Source organism: Nuphar pumila, chromosome 13 (genome assembly GCF_984573655.1).
Source record: "Nuphar pumila chromosome 13, dmNupPumi1.hap1.1, whole genome shotgun sequence".
Lineage (NCBI taxonomy): Eukaryota > Viridiplantae > Streptophyta > Magnoliopsida > Nymphaeales > Nymphaeaceae > Nuphar > Nuphar pumila.
Window position 1 is genome coordinate 21717437 of NC_143261.1, and position 21287 is coordinate 21738723.

General features: G+C 36.9%; 1 protein-coding gene across 1 annotated transcript; it reads left to right on the plus strand.

The window, feature by feature from the left end:
- The first annotated feature begins 1954 nt into the window (after nt 1–1954).
- LOC149818059 (uncharacterized) lies at nt 1955–20845 on the plus strand. The gene is made up of 8 exons (XM_089985012.1): nt 1955–2120; nt 3629–3768; nt 8590–8696; nt 8927–8974; nt 9056–9143; nt 18307–18397; nt 20191–20288; nt 20499–20845. Exons 2-8 carry the CDS (start codon nt 3638–3640, stop codon nt 20620–20622), a joined length of 687 nt encoding a protein of 228 aa, XP_089841138.1. The 5' UTR covers nt 1955–2120; nt 3629–3637; the 3' UTR covers nt 20623–20845.
- The last annotated feature ends 442 nt before the right edge of the window (nt 20846–21287 follow it).

Consider the following 21287-nt stretch of genomic DNA (forward strand, 5'->3'; position numbering starts at 1 on the left):
AAAAGTTTTTATCGCACTGTGAAGTTAAATTCTCATTTTTGTGAAAGAGGCAACAATCACATCGCAGGGGTTGAACCCAAACCTAGTTTGAGGTGTTCAGATCGAGTTGTGCTCAGCGAAAGGGTAAAAAATGAAGTAAGTCAAGCTCGATTTTAGAAAAAAAATGAGCTTGACTTGGTTTTGTATATGGCCTAAGCCGGGCTTCGTTTAAGAAAATTGAGCCGGGCTCGATGACTACTAAACCGAGTCAGGCTCAGTTCCAACTGAGCTTGACTCAGTCAAAAGGGGACACCAAGAACAAGCTGAGTAAGAGGCATCCTGAGGTTGCCTGTTGACCGAGCCAGACTCGGTTTCAGTAAACCAAATCGAGCTCAGGCCAAGGGCGGACTAACTGAGCCATGGCTCGGTTAAGGACTAACTGAGCCATGGCTCAGTTAGGGGAGCTTGACCGAGTTGGATTTGTTTGCCAATCGAGCTAGGCTCGGTCCAAAATTTGAGAGAACCGAGCTGGGCTCAGTTCTAACCAAGCTCAGCTCAGTTGAATAGGGTGAGAGGCAGATGCTGCTACAAAAAAAAATCAGCGAGGGGGTGAGGGCTCGGCGGTCAGGCCAAACTGGGCCTGGTCCCTTTCCAAAATAAGACCGAGCCTGGGCTCCGTATCCCTTCATAGGGAACCGAGCTGGGTTTTGTTTTAATCGAGCTCAACTCGATAAGTTGGCCTGAGGGACAAGAGAGCCCCTGCCCATCGATGGTGCGGTAGGGGTCGGGCCACTGCCAAAGGTCCTTGCCCACCTCAAGTGGCATGACAGGGGGGAAGAAACCCGAGCCTAGCTCGAGTTCAAGCAGACCGGCCACCCCTGTTGGGGTGACCGTAAGGGAGAATAGGCACTGCCCTCCCCTCCCGGTTGGGCTACTGCCGTGGGCAGCAGCCAACAACACTAGATCAGCTGTTGTTGCAATGGCTTCCTATAGGTAACCACGATAAGGATAGAGTAAGGGGACGTGTGAATGTCACCAAGTTGACGAGACGTCACAAGTTCAAAATGATTTGCTTACAGCAACAGGTGCAGCAGGGATATATATTTGCTACAATCAATTGCACCTCTCTCCCATTTAACAAAACACACAATTTTTGTCATGTTGAGCACACAAGGGCTCCCCTTGTAAGGTAGGGCTGACTTGTGAATGTCACTAAGTTGAAAGGAGGTCACAGGTTCAAAACCCATGGGTAGCATTCTTTACCGCAAGGTCCAGACTGGGTGTACTCTCTTGTTGGATAGGGAGGACCTCAAGGGTTTGACCAATAGGAGGCCAGTCAATGTAAGATCAGTTATGGGGTTTTTTCTTGGATTATCCAAAAAAATGTCATTTTCTTTTCAGTAAAACTAACCTTATAGATGTGATCTACCTGTTTTGTTTATATAAGATGTAGGGGTCATTTGGGCCCTCTTTAAAAATCGAACAATTTGACTCAAATGGCATCCATTCTACCTTGAATCAACTCACTTGGATGTTTTTAAAATATATATTATAAAATATAAAATTGAAAAAAAATCAACCTTTATAATAGTCCAATTTAAAAACGATCGGATCTGATCCGATTGGATTCGTAAGTTAACCGATTTTACCGACATGGGCACCAAGAGCTGTGGAATTTTGAGGTGGCCATGGTGGTTGGAGCTTTTTTTGTCGCTCATTTTGAAGATGGACGGTATTCAAGACCCATTATAAGGCGGCTCTCTGTTAACCGTCTATTTTACACCATTCCGGATGCCGTCCTTCCAGATGATGAACGGCAATTGAGAAATAAACGTGGGGTCCATCCATGTCGTTTCGGACGGGTCCAACTATCCATCTCCAGGATGAACGGCAATTAAGGTGCCTTTTGTTTTTGTTCAAAAGTCGGCATATAACGCGATAAAAGGCAAGCAAACCTCTGAGAACAAGAACAAGAACAAGAACAAGAAGGTTCTCCGATACGCCCATATCTCTCTCAATAAGAAGAAGGTTCTTAGGTGCGTCTCTCTCTCTCTGATTAGGGTTTCTATTTTTTTTTTCTGATTTTGTAAAAGGGGAAAAGCTCTCAGGCTAATCGAAACCGTTCAGAGAATCAAAATCAGGTATAACTTCTTCATGTTGAGATCATTATTCCGTTCTATCAGCCTCTGGACTTCTTATTTGTTTCTATGGCAAGGGAAAAATTGGAAATTGTTTTCCTCTCTTTGGGGTTTATTTTTGGTGGAAACCAATTCAGTGAAAGGACCAAATTTGATATTGTTAATTTTAAAATGTATGTATTCTAGTCTCTATTCTGCTGCCATTCGTTAGTTGGTATCTTTTTTGATGGTTTATACTGTGGAGACGTAAAATTGCTTACGACATGATCAGGTTTCGGTGATTCACATTCTTCTTGATGATTCTGGGCTAAAAGCAAACGATTACTACGATTTTGGTGCCCTAAAATAAAAAAAATAAGGAAGAGAAAAAAATGATGGAATATGCATGTACCACTAAACATATTTTTGGTATCGTTCTTGTTCGTAGGTGTGGGTGCATATTTTGAATGATGGAATTATGTATTACTGTTTGCTTTGGTACCATATATGCCCTTCTTACTATGTATCTTTGCATACTTGAATGGGACGTTGAATCGGCGGAAAATCTAATTAGGCTGGATTTTTCACACATCACCCATTTTTATCAGGTCCTTGGCAGTGGTTGGTGTTACGGACGAAGTATTGGTTATTTATGTTCAAAATGATTATCCATGTGCTATCCACCTTGAAGTAGTCTTCCAACATGGGGCTTTCTCCTTTCCTTCACCTCGTTCCCTTATGCTCAACTCTTTTCAGCAATTCAAGAGAAAAAGGGAACTGGTGTGCACCTAAACAAGGATTTAACCCCCCACCCCACCCCCGAGCAGCAATTCTGTTGGTTTATCCTGTTCCTTCTTCTCTGAAATCCGAACCATGAAAAGGCTATCATGCTGTAACCCTTTCTCCCAGTGTTGGCGGCATGACGTATTTGATTTGCCAAGATGACTATCTTAAACCTTGAATGCTGAATGAGACATTTGTTCGATCAAAATTTAAATCCATTTTAGTGGCCCATTAGAAATCCGATATGTGAGGAACTCTTTAAGGTTTTCCAAAAATTCATATTAGTTATATGAACACTCCATAACCTAATAGTTTTTTTGTTATAAAACTTTCTGTGCCTGTTACACGGATGCCTTACCACCTGCACACTGACCTCTTTGTGGCCTCAACTCAAGGTCCATCAGTCATTCAGAAGAATCGATCAGGAGTCGCACGTGTACCAAGCTAAGCTTATTCTGCAGCTATCTTTTAGAGGTTCTCATAGCATAGAAGACTACCGAATACCTCCTTCCTTTATATATGGTGCTAGTGCTAGGGTTTCAGAGAATAACAGGTCTTTTAATTCTCAAAGGATCTCACTTGCTACTTTTTGGTTTTATAAAGAGTCAAGATTTTTTTTATTCTCGATGGAACTTCTCTTAAATCTAAGAACCACAGAAAATCATGTTCTTTTCTCTTTATGGGAACAAACAAATTTGTTGTTTATGGTGGACTTATGCTGTTTCTGATTACTGCTGCAACTAAACAAGCTTGCAAGAATGACGACTGCTGCTAGACCGACCTGGGCACCAGCAAAAGGTGGTAATGAGCAAGGTGGAACTCGAATTTTTGGTCCTTCTCAGAAGTACTCATCTAGGGACGTTGCCTCTCATACAACTTTAAAATCAAGGTAAATTTTGGAATATTTCTCTTAATTGTTTGATGCAAGAAAAAAATGGAATTGTCCCTTTGGTTGGGTGTACTTTTTCCCTCTTTGCCTCTCCCTTTGTGTATGCTTTGTGAGACACCTAATAACTTGGTCTTGTTGATTCACATATGCAATAAATCAGTTGTCAAAGAACAGGAGGTTACATGTTCACCTACACTAGTTCAACTTTTTTTTTAATAGATCCACCATGAGATCATCAACACTTAATATCAGTCTTTATTTTACATCTCATCTCTACTTAACAAAAGTTTTACCTCTCATCTTTGGTTTACAAGTAAACTCAACATAGTTTCTCTCTTTAAGTCAAAGAAATACCTCAAGTTTCATTGGATCCAATGATGCGATTTTTTTTTGTGGACAACGTGTGTAACTATGAAACATGCGTTGTTTCATAGTAATGCTCTCTCTCTCTCTCTGTGAAAAAAAAGTAAAAAACTGTGAGACATGCATTGTAAGTATCTATAAAGGATAGATTCACATAAAATGTGAAGGCGGTGAATGAAACTTCATTTTCTTTTTTCTCTTTTGCTTGTGTCTGCCTGCACATGCACTGCTGTGCTTTCATGGGTGTAAGATGTCTCCACAAACATATTTTGAGTTGAAATTAATTTGGTGATGTGTTACATTTTCTTTCATTGATATGGGATATTTACTTTGTTGAATGATGTGGTTAGTGAAATGCAAAGTGAATCATTGTGTGCCAGGTGAAGGGACACAACAACAACAACAACAACAACAACAACAACAACAACAGCTACGCCTTCATCCCAAAACAATTGGGTCGGCGATATGAACTAACAAAGAAAATCATTTAGGGTCTTCCACATGAATCCTTCTCCTCCATTCATTTCTATCCAATGCCATGTCCTCGATGAGGTTCAAAGCATTCATATCCTTTCCTATCACCTCCATCCATGTCTTCTTAGGCATACCCGACCTCTTTTAACTAATATATTTTCCCATTTCTCCATCCTTCTAACTGGAGCATCATTAGGCCTTCGTCGAATATGTCCAAACCACCGTAAACGATTCTCTCTCATCTTATTTTCAATGGGTGCAACGCCTACCTTCTTACGTATCTCCTCGTTCCAAATCTTATCTTTTATTGTATTTCCACACATCCTGAAGGGACACAACAACCTTGATGTTAAATCCCACAATTATGTAAATGAGTAATAGAAATATTCAAGAAAAGGGAAACATTAAATAGTGTGAAAAATAACAGTAAGAAATTAGAGAAATTATGGGTTCTACTGTACATAGAAACCTATTCTTGGAATCATGTACATGACACACACGTAGAACTTGGGGGTTGGCTCTGGTGCAATTTGGATCTGACTCTAGTTAATCATTAGTATGGCTCAACCATGCCTCTAGTAGCTGGGAGCCCTGCACCTCTCATGCTCCCTGTGTATCATTTGCTTTTTTCATTTCCCCATTCCCATCTCACCTGTACTAACGATGAATGAGGAAAGCTGACCAGAATCTTAGGTGTTGAGCCAGGCATCAGTGAACTGGAGACGGAAAATAGGGTTTAATATGGTTTTTCGGACCTTAATATGGAGTTTGTTTATGTCAACCTTATTAATCGACAAATGCAAAAACCGGGAATAGGCAGGGAAAAATTTGGCATAAAGAGCTGGTGCTGAGAATGGAGGGTGGTATCTAAAGTGGAGCACAGGATGCAGTAGTTGGAAAAATGCTGGTTGAAAACTGCAGATGACTTCAAACAGGGGATTGTTGCCAGTTTGGGAAGATAGGGGTTGTTGCATCGATTGTAAGGTTATACCGGGAGAAAGTGTAGCTACACAACATAGAGTCTTAATTTTAGATCTTAGAATTAGACAATACCGCAAAAAGGATAGACATATGATAGATCCTAGAATTAAGTGGTGGGCACTGAAAGAAGCTAAACAAGGAATGTTTGTAGAGCGGGGGTAGTTAAGGAAGTTGATTGGTGTCTCGAGAAGGATTCAGAATCTATGTGGAATAAGATAGCGGGTGGCATGAGAAAGGTGGCTAAGGAGGTATTGGGTGAGTCTAAAGGCGGTGCACCGCTAGGTAAGGATACATCGTGGTGGAACGAGGATGTCAAATTAGCTATTAAGGTTAAAAGAGATTGTTATAGAAATCTAAGTAAAAATCGTGATAATGAGAATTTGGAGAAGTATATGATAGCAAAGAAGGAAGCTAAAAAAGTAGTTCGGAACGTGAGGGATAAGGTATATAAGGAGGTTTATGACAAGTTGGATACCAAAGAGGGTGAAAAGGATATTTATAGGCTTGCAAAGATGAGAGATATGAAATCGAGGGATCTGGGTATGGTTAGATGTATCAAAGATGAAACGCAAAGGGTTTTAGTCAAAGATGAGGAGATTAAGGAGAGATGGAAAGATTTTTTTGATAAGCTATTTAATGAAAGTCATGCTCAGGATCTTGGAGACTTTTCAATTTCTTTTCATGAGATGAATCGTGACTTCATGCGCAAGATTCAAAAGAAAGAAATTGCAGAGGCTTTGAAGAAAATGAAATCAAGAAGGGCAATTGGCCTAGATGGTATACCTATCGAGGCTTGGAAATGCTTGGGAGAGAAAGGTTTAGAATGGTTGACAAATCTTTTTAACAAGATTTGGCGGACAAATAAGATGCCTAATGAGTGGAGGAAGAGTACTTTGGTGCCTCTATATAAGAATAAGGGTGATATACAAGATTGCACAAACTATCGTGGTATAAAACTCATGAGTCATACTATGAAACTTTGGGAGAGGGTGATTGAGTCTAGGTTGAGGAAGATTGTCATGATATCGGAGAATAAATTTGGTTTTATGCCTGGAAGATCAACTATGGAAGCTATACATCTTCTTAGACAACTTATTGAGAGAAATAGAGAGAGGAACAAAGATTTGCATATGGTTTTTATTGATTTGGAGAAGGCTTACGATAGAGTACCTAGGGACGTTCTCTGGTGGACAATGATGAAGAAAGGTGTTTCTCTCAAGTACATTAGTATAATTAAAGATATGTATGAAGGAGTAGTAACCAATGTCCGCACTTGTGGAGGGGTGACAACCAATTTTCCTATAACGGTTGGGTTACATCAAGGATCTGCTTTAAGCCCTTTCCTATTTGCTATAGTGATGGATGAACTTACGAGATCAATTCAAGAAAATGTGTCGTGGTGTATGTTGTTTGCTGATGATATTGTTTTGATTGATGAGTCTAGAGCTGGGGTTAATGCTAAGTTAGAATTATGGAGACAGACATTGGAAGCAAGAGGTTTTAAGTTGAGTAAGAGTAAGACAGAATACATGGAATGTCGATTTAGTAAGCAACGAAGTAGTGATGGGAGTGTAGTGAAGCTTGTGAGCACGAAATACCGGTGGATGATTCTTTTAAATATTTGGGATCTATCATTCAAAAGTATGGAGAAATTGATGGAGATGTAAATCATAGGATAAAGGTTGGGTGGATGAAATGGAAGAGTGCAACTGGAGTGTTGTGCGATCGTAGAATACCATTGCGGTTGAAGAGAAAGTTTTATAGGACGACTATTAGGCCCGCTTTACTATATAGTACAGAATGTTGGGCTGCCAAGAGACATCATATTCAAAAAATGAGTGTAGCTGAGATGCGTATGCTGAGATGGATGTGTGGAAATACAATAAAAGATAAGATTCGGAACGAGGAGATACGTAAGAAGGTAGGCGTTGCACCCATTGAAAATAAGATGAAAGAGAATCGTTTATGGTGGTTTGGACATATTCGACGAAGGCCTAATGATGCTCCAGTTAGAAGGATGGAGAAATGGGAAAATATATTAGTTAAAAGAGGTCGGGGTAGGCCTAGGAAGACATGGGTGGAGGTGATAAGAAAGGATATGAATGCTTTGAACCTCACCGAGGACATGGCATTGGATAGAAATGAATGGAGGAGAAGGATTCATGTGGAAGACCCATAATGATTTTCTTTGTTGGTTCATATCGCTGACCCCAATTGTTTTGGGATGAAGGCGTAGTTGTTGTTGTTGTTGTTGTTGTTGTTGTTGTGTTGGCATCAAATACAGTCTAGTTGGAAAGAGATGAGAGAACCTGTGTCTGTGAGGGAGGGTAGATTCTCTAGCTTTTCAAGCTTTCATTGGAGGATCCAGGTGGGAAACATGATCTGCACTAAAAGTATGTGGCTGTTTTCTAATATTTTCATGGGTAGGGATTACAGGATTGGACTGCTATGGTCCTTCCTGATCTTCTGAGAACTTCATTGTTAAACTGTATTGTGCGACTTCCTGTCGCCATGGTCCTTTTCTTTGATATAATTCCACCTTTCTCTTTGAAAAAAAGAAGAGACTCGAGTTAATGTGGGAAAAGGCTTCTCCTGTTAGCCACACATAACAAACCATAAGACAAATGCACCACTACTCCTATGTTGTAGTCTTTATTAGTGCACTGCATATGCTTATAGTTTCTCTGCATTTCTTCTGTCCAATTCTGTTGTCTTATATATATGGGGCTTTGGCAAAGCCCAATGATCCATGTTGAACCTGTTGAGGTGTACAAAATATATTCTTTTTTCTGATTATTTAGCTTTACCTTGTCAGTAGCACTGCAGCATGAAAGCTTAACATGAGATGCTTCTTTTTCTTGTTTTTCAAAATTTCCTGGTCCTATCCATCACTTAACCACAACTAAGAGGTTCTTTTATTTCCATATCACTGATTAGGAAAGTTCAGTAAGTACAGTGACTATACATTCTTTGATGATTGCCTTTCTTTGCAATTTGATACAGAAAAGAAGGCCAAGGTACTCAAGAGGAGATACAAAAGAGGAACCTTAGGGATGAGTTAGAAGAGCGTGAGCGGAGACATTTTGCATCAAAGGACAAGGGCTTTTCTGGTAATTAGCTGGATACAACATTTGAACAATTTCTTATATACACTAACGTGCAGCTGCAAGTTCACTGAAAGCCATGTGCATAAACATGTGTGCATGGACACCCTCATGCAGTGTGCATGCACATAATTACTCCCTACATAAGTGCTGCTTCAATATTTTCTCTGGATATTCTTCTATAGACTCTGTGACAAACTTCTTAAAATTTGCTCTTTATTGGATATATTGTCCAGAGGATAGAGACAGAAGGAAAGGGGCAAGTTCTGGTCACCTCCTGGAAGGTCAACTTCTTTGCCGTGCCTCTTTTTTCTCTTCACTTGCAAATATACATTGGTTGGAAACTAACTGATATACAAAAGCAGGCCCAAAGAGAGATGCTGAAGAGAGGCTTGTTCCGCGTAATGTAGATGCAGACGACTCAGATGTGGATGTAAAGAGTGAAGATGAAAGGTATAAATTACATGCCTCTGGTTTGTAATTCATGTGAATTATTTTGTGTCAACAGGTATGTTAAAAAGGAAGCAACATGTATTACACCTAATAGTTAAAGCACTGAATCGGATTTTAAGGAAGTGTGTATCATCCGCTTGGCAGAAGTTCCAGCTAAACCTTTATGTACTAACTTGAGTATGTGATTGGGTGCTCACTTTCACTTTTTCTTCTGGTCCAGTCATAATTTTCTAAGGTTCATATATTATGTAATATTTGAATATTTAATCTATTAGTAGGGCCACCAGACCGTGTTATGACCTTGCAGAATTCGACTTGGGAGCTCATCAGAACCCGTCAGATTGAATCAACATATTTCAATTACTAGTTGGAAGTAGACCTGATTTACATGTTTGAAAACCAGAGATCGATCCAACTAAGGTTCTGCCAATTTCATGTAGCATTAATGAAAAGTAGGGACCTTCTCTGATTAACAAGATTTGGCTTGTATGCAGTTGTACCTGTAATGAATCAAGAGCCTTTAATTACGAACAAAGTGTTCACCAAAGATCCAAAATTGACAAGCACAAAAGTGGCCATTAATGGCACATTTACAAAACCCACAAGGGGCACACACAAGAAGGCTAAAATTGTAAAAATTATAGATTTTATTGATAACCCAAAATGCAAGAAGCATTACTTCAAATTAGGGGTTTCACCCCTTTTTATATACATAGAAAGCCAAAGAGAGACGTTGGAGCTAGTCCAACAACTCTATTTGTAATCCAACGTTATGTTGTCTAGTAAAAAAGAACAAAAAATAAATAAAAGAAAAAGGGAAAACTATTTACAACAAATAAAATATAAATATACATACATATATACACAGGTATATATGTATATAATACATATACATACATTGGTACATATTCATATAGATACACATATATATTACATATTATATGTATATATAATTTAACACTCTTCCTCAAACTTACGGTAGAATGATCGAAAGTTTGCCTAAAAGAAAGTGAAATCTAGGAGCAACGAGAGGTTTGATGAAGAAATCTGCCAACTGGTATTCTGATGTAACATAGGGCAGATTAATATTGCCATGTAGATACTCATCTCGTATATAGTGATAATCCATCTCAATATGTTTGATATGTTTAGTGTGTCATGAAATGTACGGTTGCTGACAATGTAGATCACACTTTTGTTGTTAGAACATATTTGTGAGGCTCCGGTTACTTGAACTCCCATATCAGCCATCCATCTTCTTAGCAAGACCACTTTCATCATTGTGGTAGCTATGACTCGGTATTCAGCTTCAGTTGACAAGAGAGACCTGTTGCTTCTTGCATTGCCACGAAATTAGATATTCACCTAAAAAGACATAAAAATATGTGGTTGAGTGCCTGTTGTTGGGATCACCACCCCATTCAGCATCAATATAAGTAATTAATCAAATATAGATAAAGCAGATAAGAAGAGGCCTCGAGAAAGAGAAGTCTTAATATATCTAATAATACAAAAAATTGCTCTCATGTGAACAAAAGTAAGAGCGTGCTGAAATTGACTGGTTGTGTGTCCAACATGTGTTATATCAAGTTTAGTAATTGAAAGGTAAGAGAGTGCTCCGATAAGCTGTCTGGAAGGAATTGGATCTTTAAGAGGTTCTCCATCATCAATTCAAGAATATCAACTCTCTTGTCATCTTTGATTCCACATCTAGAGAGAATATTAAAAGCAAATTTAGTCTGAGACAACAAATACCCTTTAGAAAAATAACTAACTTCAATTCCTAAGAAGTAAAAAATCCAAATCGGTCATTTCAAAGTGGTTATTGAAAAGTTTTTTAATGTTTTCAACTCTATTTTTGTCTCCTTTAATGATGATTATGTCATCCACATAGAGGCTTAAAATAATAATACCTGCATTAGAGATCTTAACAAACAAATCATATCATTTAATCAAGTTTTAAATCCAATATCAAGCATAACTTGACTAAACCTATCATACCAAGCTTTTAGTACTTGTTTAAGACCATAAAGTGCTTTGTCCAAACGAAGAGCTTTTTTCAGGATTATTTAATCAATATGGTGCTTTCATATAAACTTCTTCAACTAAGTTTTCATTAAAAAAGATAATTTTGACATCCATTCGGTATATAAGTCATTTTTTAACAGGGACTAAGGTTACTAAGGTCCTAACGATGGTCATCCTAGCAACTTGGCAACTAATCTGACTTTATATCTTTCAAGAGTTTCATCAATCTTGTTTTTTACCTTATATACCCATTTACAACTTATATGTTTCTTTTCCTTTGGAATATCTTGAATAGTCCAACTTCTTTCCTTTTCTAGAGTTTTTAACTCCACCCCATGACTTCTACCCATTAAGAGTGTTCTTTGGCTTGAGCATAAGTTGAAGGTTTTGCATATGAATGAATTAACACAATCTATGCCTTGTAATTGGGTGAAAAGAAGTCGATACAAACTTTTCACGTGGTTTTGAGATTTTAGATGACCTTCTGGTTGGTAGGTCAGACTGATTTTCAATATCAAAATATTTTTCTAATGCACATGGATGCTTAGGAGCCCTACACCTAGAGTATTGCAAATAATTCCTGTCTCTATGGGATTGTTCTTCGCTAATGACATCGTTATGAGATTGTTTTTCATTTACTATATCATTTCTAAAGTCATTACCATTATCAAGGTCACATTCATAATCATAATCATCGATATCATACTTCAAAATTAAATCTAACAAAAAAAATACATAGTTACTTCTTTAGAATTTTCAAAATCATTTTTTTTCTAAGGACACATTTCTTGAAAGATATAATTTTTTATTCTTAAAATCAGAGCACTTGTAGATTTTTAGGTATGTTGTAGATTTTTTGGTTATCTGCATAACCTAAAAAGCACAAGGAATGGCGTGAGAAGAAAGTTTATCATTTTTGTTAGTAAAACAAAGCATTTGCACGAAAAAACTCAGTTTAGAATAAACAAGAACTAATTTAAAGAGTTTTTCAATTGGTGTCATATTTTGCAAAAAAGGTGACATTTTGTTAATGAGATATACAACTGTTTGAGCAACTTCAACCCAAAAATCTTTTGGTACTTGATTTGCTATAAGTAAGTTTCTTGTAGTGTCCATAATGTGCTTGTGTTTTCTTTTAGCCAAATCATTTTGTTGTGGTGTGTTGATGTGTGATGCCATGCAAATTTAGATAATTTTTAAATTCTTTTGATAAAATTTTTTCCTGTTGAATTAGTACGAAAAATAGAAATATTATTCTCAAACTTATTTTTGATCAAATTGTGAAATATTTAAAAATATAAGAAAGCTTCAAATTTATGTCTAAAAAAGTTGTTCCAACTATGCCTAGAGAAATCATCATAAAAAATTACATAATATACATATCCACCAAGATGAGTTCTTTCTTGAAATGATAAATAAAAGAAAAAGGAAAAAATATTTACAACAAAGAAAATATAAATATATACATATATAATACATATATATATACATATATAATACATATATATAATACCTATATATACAATGGTATATATATTATGTATATACACTTTAACAGTACCTAATCTGAATCTACCTAACAGGCCCTTGTCTTAACTGGTACTTGCTTCTTGCCTAAAATAGGGATTAGGTAACTTGGATACAGATGCGGGAATGGGACACGATGCAGATACGCTTGGTAGATACTGTAGTTTTCACAAATTTGGACATGGGGACACAGCCATAGACACACACAATATATATATATATATATATATATATTAGCTGCCTACACCGATCCATGTCTACCACTACCTATGAGGCTTTTGAAGGGTTTGTTTTTCTCAAATCTGACTGTACTGTGTTCCACATGTTTGATTTTATAGGAATGGACTCTTGCATCATTTGATTCGGACGCACATGTAGGTTTTTATAAGGTTTGAAAATCGACAGTGTAAAGTTTTTATAAATATCATAAATATTCAAGCTTAAAAAATCACATTTTTTTTATGAAAAAACACAATCCAAGTGTCGCTTCCTAGCAAATTGACCATGCCGAACACATCTGTGCGGTCGGAAAACCCCCTTCGGTCGTGGTAGGCACCTACTCCCTTCTCTCTCTCTCTCTCTATATATATATAGTTCTTAATCAAAACCAATAACACATCAATATGATCTCAAATGCAATCTCTTGAACAACATTTTTAAATCATTATAATTTAAAACACAAATAATAAAACTAAGTTGAAACTGAAATAAAATGTTTTTATGACAATTTTTAAAAGAAAAAGGATTCAAGTGATTGTAAAATAAATAAAAACAGAAAGAAAGTAGATATCGTTAGTGACATAATGTTGATTGTGCCCATGAAGTGTGTTAGTGAGTCTAAGTGTTGTGTCGTGTCACCACCTGATACACATGCTAAGTGAAGTATCCATGTGAAATAAATCTTATACTTTATTCTTGAGGCTCAAACCTGATTTTGCCATCAGAGAATCTGCGATTGAACTTAGTGTTGCTAAACACGCAAGCCTTGAGTCACAAAGCATGCACTTTAAATCTAGGCACTCTCAGAGGTGCATGCCTTGAGTCACTTTGGGGCATCCATATTAAACCTTACAACTAATTTCAGTTTTTTCTTATACAACAACAACAACTACGCCTTCATCCCAAAACAATTGGGGTCGGCGATATGAACCAAAAAAGAAAATCATTCTGGGTCTTCCACATGAATCCTTCTCCTCCAATCATATCTATCCAATGCCATGTCCTCGGTGAGGTTCAAAGCATTTAGATCCTTTCCTGTCATCTCCATCCAAGTCTTCCTAGGCCTACCCCAACCTCTTTTAACTAATATATTTTCCCATTTTTCCATCCTTCTAACTGAAGCATCATTAGGCCTTCGCCGAATATGTCCAAACCATCGTAAACGATTCTCTCTCATCTTATTTTCAATGGGTGCAACGCCTACTTTCTTACGTATCTTCTCGTTTTGAATCTTATCTTTTATTGTATTTCCACACATCCATCTAAGCATACGCATCTCAACTACACTCATTTTTTGAATATGACGTCTCTTGGCAGCCCAACATTCCGTACCATATAGCAAAGCGGGCCTAATAATCGTCCTATAAATTTTTTCCTTCAACCGCAATGGCATTCTACGATCGCACAACACTCCACTTGCACTTTTCTATTTCATCCACCCAACCTTTATCCTATGATTTAGATCTCCATCAATTTCTCCATACTTTTGAATGATAGATCCCAAATATTTGAAACAATCATCCATGGGTATTTCTTGCTCACCAAGCTTCACTACACTCCCATCACTACTGCATTGCTTACTAAACCGACATTCCATATATTCTGTCTTACTCTTACTCAATTTAAAACCTCTTGCTTCCAATGTATGTCTCCATAATTCTAACTTAGCATTAACCCCAGCTCTAGACTCATCAATCAAAACAATATCATCAGCAAACAACATACACCACGACACATTTTCTTGAATTGATCTCATAAGCTCATCCATCACTATAGAAAATAAGGAAGGGCTTAAAGAAGATCCTTGATGTAACCCAACCGTTATAGGAAAATTGGTTGCCACCCTTCCACAAGTGCAGACATTGGCTACTACTACTTCATACATATCTTTAATTATACTAATGTACTTGAGAGAAACACCTTTCTTCATCATTGTCCACCAGAGAACGTCCCTAGGTACTCTATCGTATGCCTTTTCCAAATCAATAAAAACCATATGCAAATCTTTGTTCCTCTCTTTATATCTCTCAATAAGTTGTCTAAGAATATGTATAGCTTCCATAGTTGATCTTCCAGGCATAAAACCAAATTGATTCTCCGATATCATGACAACCTTCCTCAACCTAGACTCAATCACCCTCTCCCAAAGTTTCATAGTATGACTCATGAGTTTTATACCACAATAGTTTGTGCAATCTTGTATCCCTTATTCTTATATAGAGGCACCAAAGTATTCTTCCTCCACTCATTAGGCATCTCATATTGATTCATATTCATAGGGTATGACTATGTTTTTATGCTGGCTGTCACGGGCCTACCGCAACCCTCATCCTTTATCCGGGCTTGGGACCGGCAGTGTATACCTAAACAGTTATACACAGGCAGAGTTCAGTTTTTTTCTTATAATTAATTTTTTTATAACTTGCTTTCTCATGCAAATCAATCTGATAGAGATTTCAAGTCATGGAGGGTGCTAACCTTAAAGATTCAACCAAATAAAATTTAAGTTGAGTGGTTGTGTTAATTTCAAAGAGAAAGTTTTTTTTTTTGAGAAAACATTACTATCTTTTTCTTTGAACATAAAAATCACATAATGTATGCATTGTTTTTTTTAATTTATTTATATACATTACTTTATTTTTTTATCTAATTCTTTTAATATTTAATTATTTTTTCATGAAACTTACATTTCATTAATATATCATGGCACCTCATCTTGGCCTGGTGCTTTTCACAACATTGATTACTCAATAGATCTTATAAGATTGTCAGTTACAGGTCAACATGATGTTATTGCCGATGCAACTTTTCGTGAAAGTATTTTTAAAAGATGTTTTTTCAGTAAATTTCGCTTGTGTAAACCGTGCATTAAATTTTAAATTTCGGTTTTCACTATTGGTGAAGTCCGGGTCAAACACAGGAAACGTGAAGAAAAACTTTGTACCCCATACAATAACAAGCTTTATTGTCTTAAATAAAAAAAATAAAATAAAATAAAGTGTGCTATCTTCTGCCGAGGGCTTAAAAATAAAAAAAAAGCCTTATTACAAACCAACATAAAATAAATGGCTCTCTGGTCCTAAAAAAAATAAAAATAAAGAAAACTAAAATCTGAAAGCGTCTTCTTTCTCTTGTGATCTAGCCTCTTTTTGTTTGCTTGGATGCTACATTTGAATCATCAGTCTTAAAGGGTCCATCTCTCAAGGGAACATCCCTGAGATGCTCTTTTTGGGGCCTTCAGAGGGCTCTTCACACACGAAAGCCTTCCCTGCAAAACACAAAAACCAAACACAAAACAAAAGAAGAAAACTACCTCTAAAACTAATGTTAGTTTTGTAGAAACAAGAATCATAAAACTAAAACTAACTGAATGTAACAATCTAACTAACTTGTAACAACTAATGTAACAAACTAATATTCTAACTAACTTTAAAACAAACTAACTACTTGAATTTAAGAAAAATGTTGAATAAAAAACTAACTAGTTAAAACTATGAAACAAGTAAATCTAATCTAACTAGTTAAACTGAAACTAGTTTAAACAAGGCTAATGCTGAATTGCTACATTAACTAAGTAATGAATAAGAAGAAAAATAAGCTAAACTATGAGCTAATTAATTAGAATGTTAAAAATCTAAAACAAACTAATTAACTACAAGACATTAATTTAACAAACTATCTACCGAACAAAACATTAGAACAAGCTAATTACTAACAACCTAAAATAATTCTGATCTAAACTAATTAATTTAAAACTAATCTAAACAATGAACTAATGCTGAATTAAATTAACTAATTAATAATCAAAACCTGAAATCAAATGACTAATTAATCATGAAACTAAAATACTCCAGCAGCTAACTCGATGCAGCCTAACTGATTAACACAAAACAAATTAAAACACACTAACTATATAACGCAGCAAATACTGTAACTATGCAGGCCTGTGAGCGATCAGCGTCAATCACGCTGGAGGGCGTGATTGACAGTGGTTTCTGAAAAGACGCAGAACCAGATTTGCGTATGATATGCGTGATCTGATTCACGCGTGATCTGTTGGCTCTAAAACGTTCAACAAACTTCAAAAAAAAAATGTGATTCACGAATCACGTTAAATCAGATTCACATGCACAATGAAGAAACACTGCCTGCAAAACACGGTTTGCGTGATTTTTAAAGGTAACGTGATCTGCAAATCAGCGTTTTGCAGGTGACATTATTTTCTGAATTTATCTAATGCAGAACACGGCTTCCGTGAAGTGAAAACTTCACGCAGACAGTTTAGTGTTTTCACAAGGCCGATCTGTGTGAAAGCAAGATCACGCGGGTCACCTCTTTGGCCTTTACAAAAATATAAACCACACTGCGTTTTCTACGAAAAAACGAAAAATGAAAAACGAAAAACGAATCTATGATGCAATATATTTCTAATCTACTATGCAGAAACGAAAAATCAGAAATCGATTATTCTAAATGAAATAATAATGCTGAAAATGAATCTAAACTACGAATAGACCAAATAAAGAGACGAGGTAGAAGAAGCAAACCTCGCAACCGCTTCCGATGGAGGGCTTGAGAAGAAGAGGCGGTCGCTCCCGTGGTTGAACGTGCACTCTGACGACAGGGTAAGAGGCACCGGCAATAGCAAAGACCAGAAGAATGATGAAACCAAGATCGAAAAAGGGAAGAGACGGGGAAGAACCAGTGATCAAACGAAAAGAGAGAGGGAAAGAGAAGAGAAGAGGGAGAGAAGAGGCTGGCGTTTTTCCCAATGGGAGGACACCGACCTCTCTCTGAAAAATAGTATTTATAATCCTGAATCTAGGTTAAAACGTGATTTTCTAAAAACTCTTGTTAATTTTTCAGAAATTCTAAAAACTACTCTTCTAAAACCGTATTTCCAAAAACAACCAATTCTAAACTAATTAGAATACTAATTAAAAACTTCTAAACTAATTGAAACACTTCAAAATATGCAGGTAGACTCTAGAATGTGTGTTTTTTCCTCTTTTTTGAATTTAAAGTAGTAGCATCCTGAAAAACGTTGATAAGAATGGGTTTTTAATTCATTTTTTCGACAGATCATGCATAAAAATGTGAATCTACAATGCATAGATTATGCATGATCAATTGTTAGTCAGACTTAGACATGGTTTGTATCCTGCACCAGACCAATTAAGATTTGATCAAGTTATTCATGATTGAAGAAATGGGCCTTTTCTGATTTAACTCATATTTGGACCATACTAGGTTGGATCAAAACCCTTCCATTGAGACCTGGAAAACCCCTTTCAGTTTGAATTGATAGTCTTAATAGATTTTTGCATTTTGAGTTCTATTTAGATCCACCCACTGTCATTACTGAGTAAAACTGTACTATTTTTGGCAGTGATGATGATGATGATGAAGATGACACAGAGGCCCTTCTGGCAGAACTTGAACGAATAAAGAAAGAAAGAGCCGAGGAAAAGCTTCGGAAGGTTTGTTTGTGATTGTGAATATTGTGCGTGTCCTCAGATGCTTATGTTGTAAATGTATAGTGCTTGCTTGGATATGTCGTATATGTTCTATGTTTTAAATGTGTTTTATCTGCTTATCACTTCATTTAGTAGGTCTTTGGAATGGTGCCTTTATATGAATGATCATTCTTGGGAATTTCTTGGTAAAGAAATTTTGTGAAGTCTTGAGGGGAAATTTTTGTCTAAAAGGAAAAACAAGAAAAATAAATGAATTTTTTGTTATTCTACTTTTTTTGCAATAATATAAAAAGTTGAATAAACAATTAACAAATTAAAGAACATTTGAACATGGGAAAAATAAACAAAGAAAAATGTCATGTTATGTCCTTGTATATTTTCAATTAATTTTTTTTCTGAAAAATACTTTGAAATTTCCTTTAATTTCTTTTTTGAATATCCCATTCATGTTACTGAAAGTATTTGTGATATATACAGTCTGCTTTTATCACAAACATTGGTTCAAGGCATTCAAATAGGACTCAACTACTAGTTAATATGATAGATTGCCCCTGTTCCACGGCCTGTTTTTGCTTTACCACTTGGCCTTGTACAGCCTTACCTATGCCTTGCGTGGCCAGTTGGGCCTTCGATCCTTGTAAATATGATGTAAATACGTCCCTCGTTTTTTTACTTATAATTATCCGCCTGTAGTGGGTATTTCAATGCTTGCGGAGTCCTTGAAAGAATTAAAAGCTTACCTGTATGTGTTAGTGGAAGCTCAACTGCACTTGTTGCGACTTCGAATGCACATATATTTTCTTCAAGTGATCTGAGTTCTCTTTGCTTTTTGCTTAAGTGAAGCATGTGCTTGTGATACTCCGTGCGTGCCCCATTGTGATCTTGCGTACGTCCTTTTTTGCTGCGATAGTTCTCTCTTAGGCTCATCAGGATGACCTGGTTGGGGATCACTAGGTGCCACACGGTGCTGGCAAATAAGCCCATGGCAGTCCCAGCTGCATAATACGAAGCTGGACTGGTATTTACTTTCTGGGTTTTAAACTGATATAAATGACGTGTGTCCTCTATCTTCCTGGTTGCATTGGATGCCCAACACAATGAACTTGGGCTCCATGGGAGCCTTAAGTTTCAAGCTTTAGGATACTGTTCATCATCATCACCATTGGCATGACCATAGTGTTAGTCATGACTATCATTTAGAATCTCTTTGAGCAGTGGAAGAAATAATTTGGTGTGGGCCCCACGTCTGATGCAAACATGGAGGAAATAATGTTCCCCTGTTTTTGTATGTTTACCCTCAAAAAACGAAGATAAATGGATGCATTAAAATTTGTCATTGGCTATTTATCAGTGCATTCAAGTGCACCCTTATGTTGTTTACCTGCAAGAGAGATGTTTGGTTTCTCTATTTCAGAGCAGTATTCTTATCTTTTTCTTGATCATTAGCTATTGCATGCGGCCATCCATGATTAGATTGTGTTAATTGGCTGAAGTTTCTCGAAAATTTTCATTTTCAATGTCCCAATTCATAGTAAATACGAGTAAAACTTGCTAGACGTATATTCCTGTGTACTTCACGTAGCAAGTGCTCCACCTTTCTTTTTCCCTGGAATTGAGAGCACAACATTTTCAATAGAAAGAATCTTCATAACATTCATAGTGATTCATAACATTTTGAGGATGAGAAAAATCTTTCCAAGAATTGGTTCAAGTGAAAGTTTATTCTCATTTTTCTGTTTATTTGATATTGTTTTTGAAATTAACAAAATTCATCTCTTGAACAATTTATGATGCAGGAGCAACAAAAGCGGGAAGAGGAACTCAAGGCGAAAGAAGCTGAGTTGGTCCGCGGCAACCCATTGCTTAACCCCACCTCTTTTAATGTCAAAAGGAGGTTCGTGGGCAGTCTCATCATTCTCTATTATTAATTCTTTTGTTAATGAATTATGAATTCTTTTACATGGTTCAAATTGCATATTTGCACTTCTACAAGAATTTATAGTACAGTCAATCCATTTAACTGGGGCCACCCCTTCTAGGCTCGGAGTTGACTGTGAAAGAGTACCTAAGAATGCTGACTTTGCATCTGTTGCTATGTGGGCAGGTGGGATGATGATGTTGTTTTTAAGAATCAGACTCGTGGTGAAACCAAGACTCCCAAAAGGTTCATCAACGACACAATTAGGAGTGACTTCCACCGGAAGTTCCTGCATAAGTACATGAAGTAACTACTCCAAAGAGAGGGCTTGTGTATGTGGATGTTTTAAGGGTCTGTACTTGACGTGATGCATGGGGATCTTTTCAAGTTTGCTTGTTATCATGCATTGGGATCTCCGGAACGTGACTAGCAGTTGATTCTGATGTATGTGCACTGTGGACCGGTTATGTGATTTGCAGTGTTGGAATCCAACTTATTTCAATGAATGTTTTGTCGAGTCATTTACATTTCCATCTGTTGCTCGAATTGTAGTATTAAATCTTCTCTGTAAATATATTCCTAAAGCGCAGAAAAATCTGAAAAGTTTAATTACCACAATGAATTTGGTTTATCTGGTTAAGCTGAACATAGAAAGCTTGGACTAAAATTCATTCACCGCAAGAAAGATCTTCCCCGACGCACAGGAAGGTGGGAGACTGCTTCATGTGTTAGGCTCTTTGGAGCCTTGCGTAGGGATGGTAATACCCTTTCCATGTATTGCCAAGGTATGTTTTTTTTTTTCTTTGATAGGCATGCAGACAGACCCCCACCGGTTATATAACTATACCATTGGGATTTGATCTTGCAACGTCCCAACACAAGGTGACGTGCACTCACTGCTCCTACCAGACAACCGGACTTGTCAACAACAATTACAGCTTTTTGCTGGGGGTTTTCAATCTGTTTCGTCCTGTC

Coding starts and splice junctions, on each gene's coding strand:
- LOC149818059 (XM_089985012.1), top strand. CDS start 3,638: ATGACGACTGCTGCTAGACCGACCTGGGCACCAGCAAAAGGTGGTAAT. Junction 3,769..8,589: donor CATACAACTTTAAAATCAAG/GTAAATTTTGGA, acceptor AATTTGATACAG/AAAAGAAGGCCAAGGTACTC. Junction 8,975..9,055: donor TTCTGGTCACCTCCTGGAAG/GTCAACTTCTTT, acceptor ATACAAAAGCAG/GCCCAAAGAGAGATGCTGAA.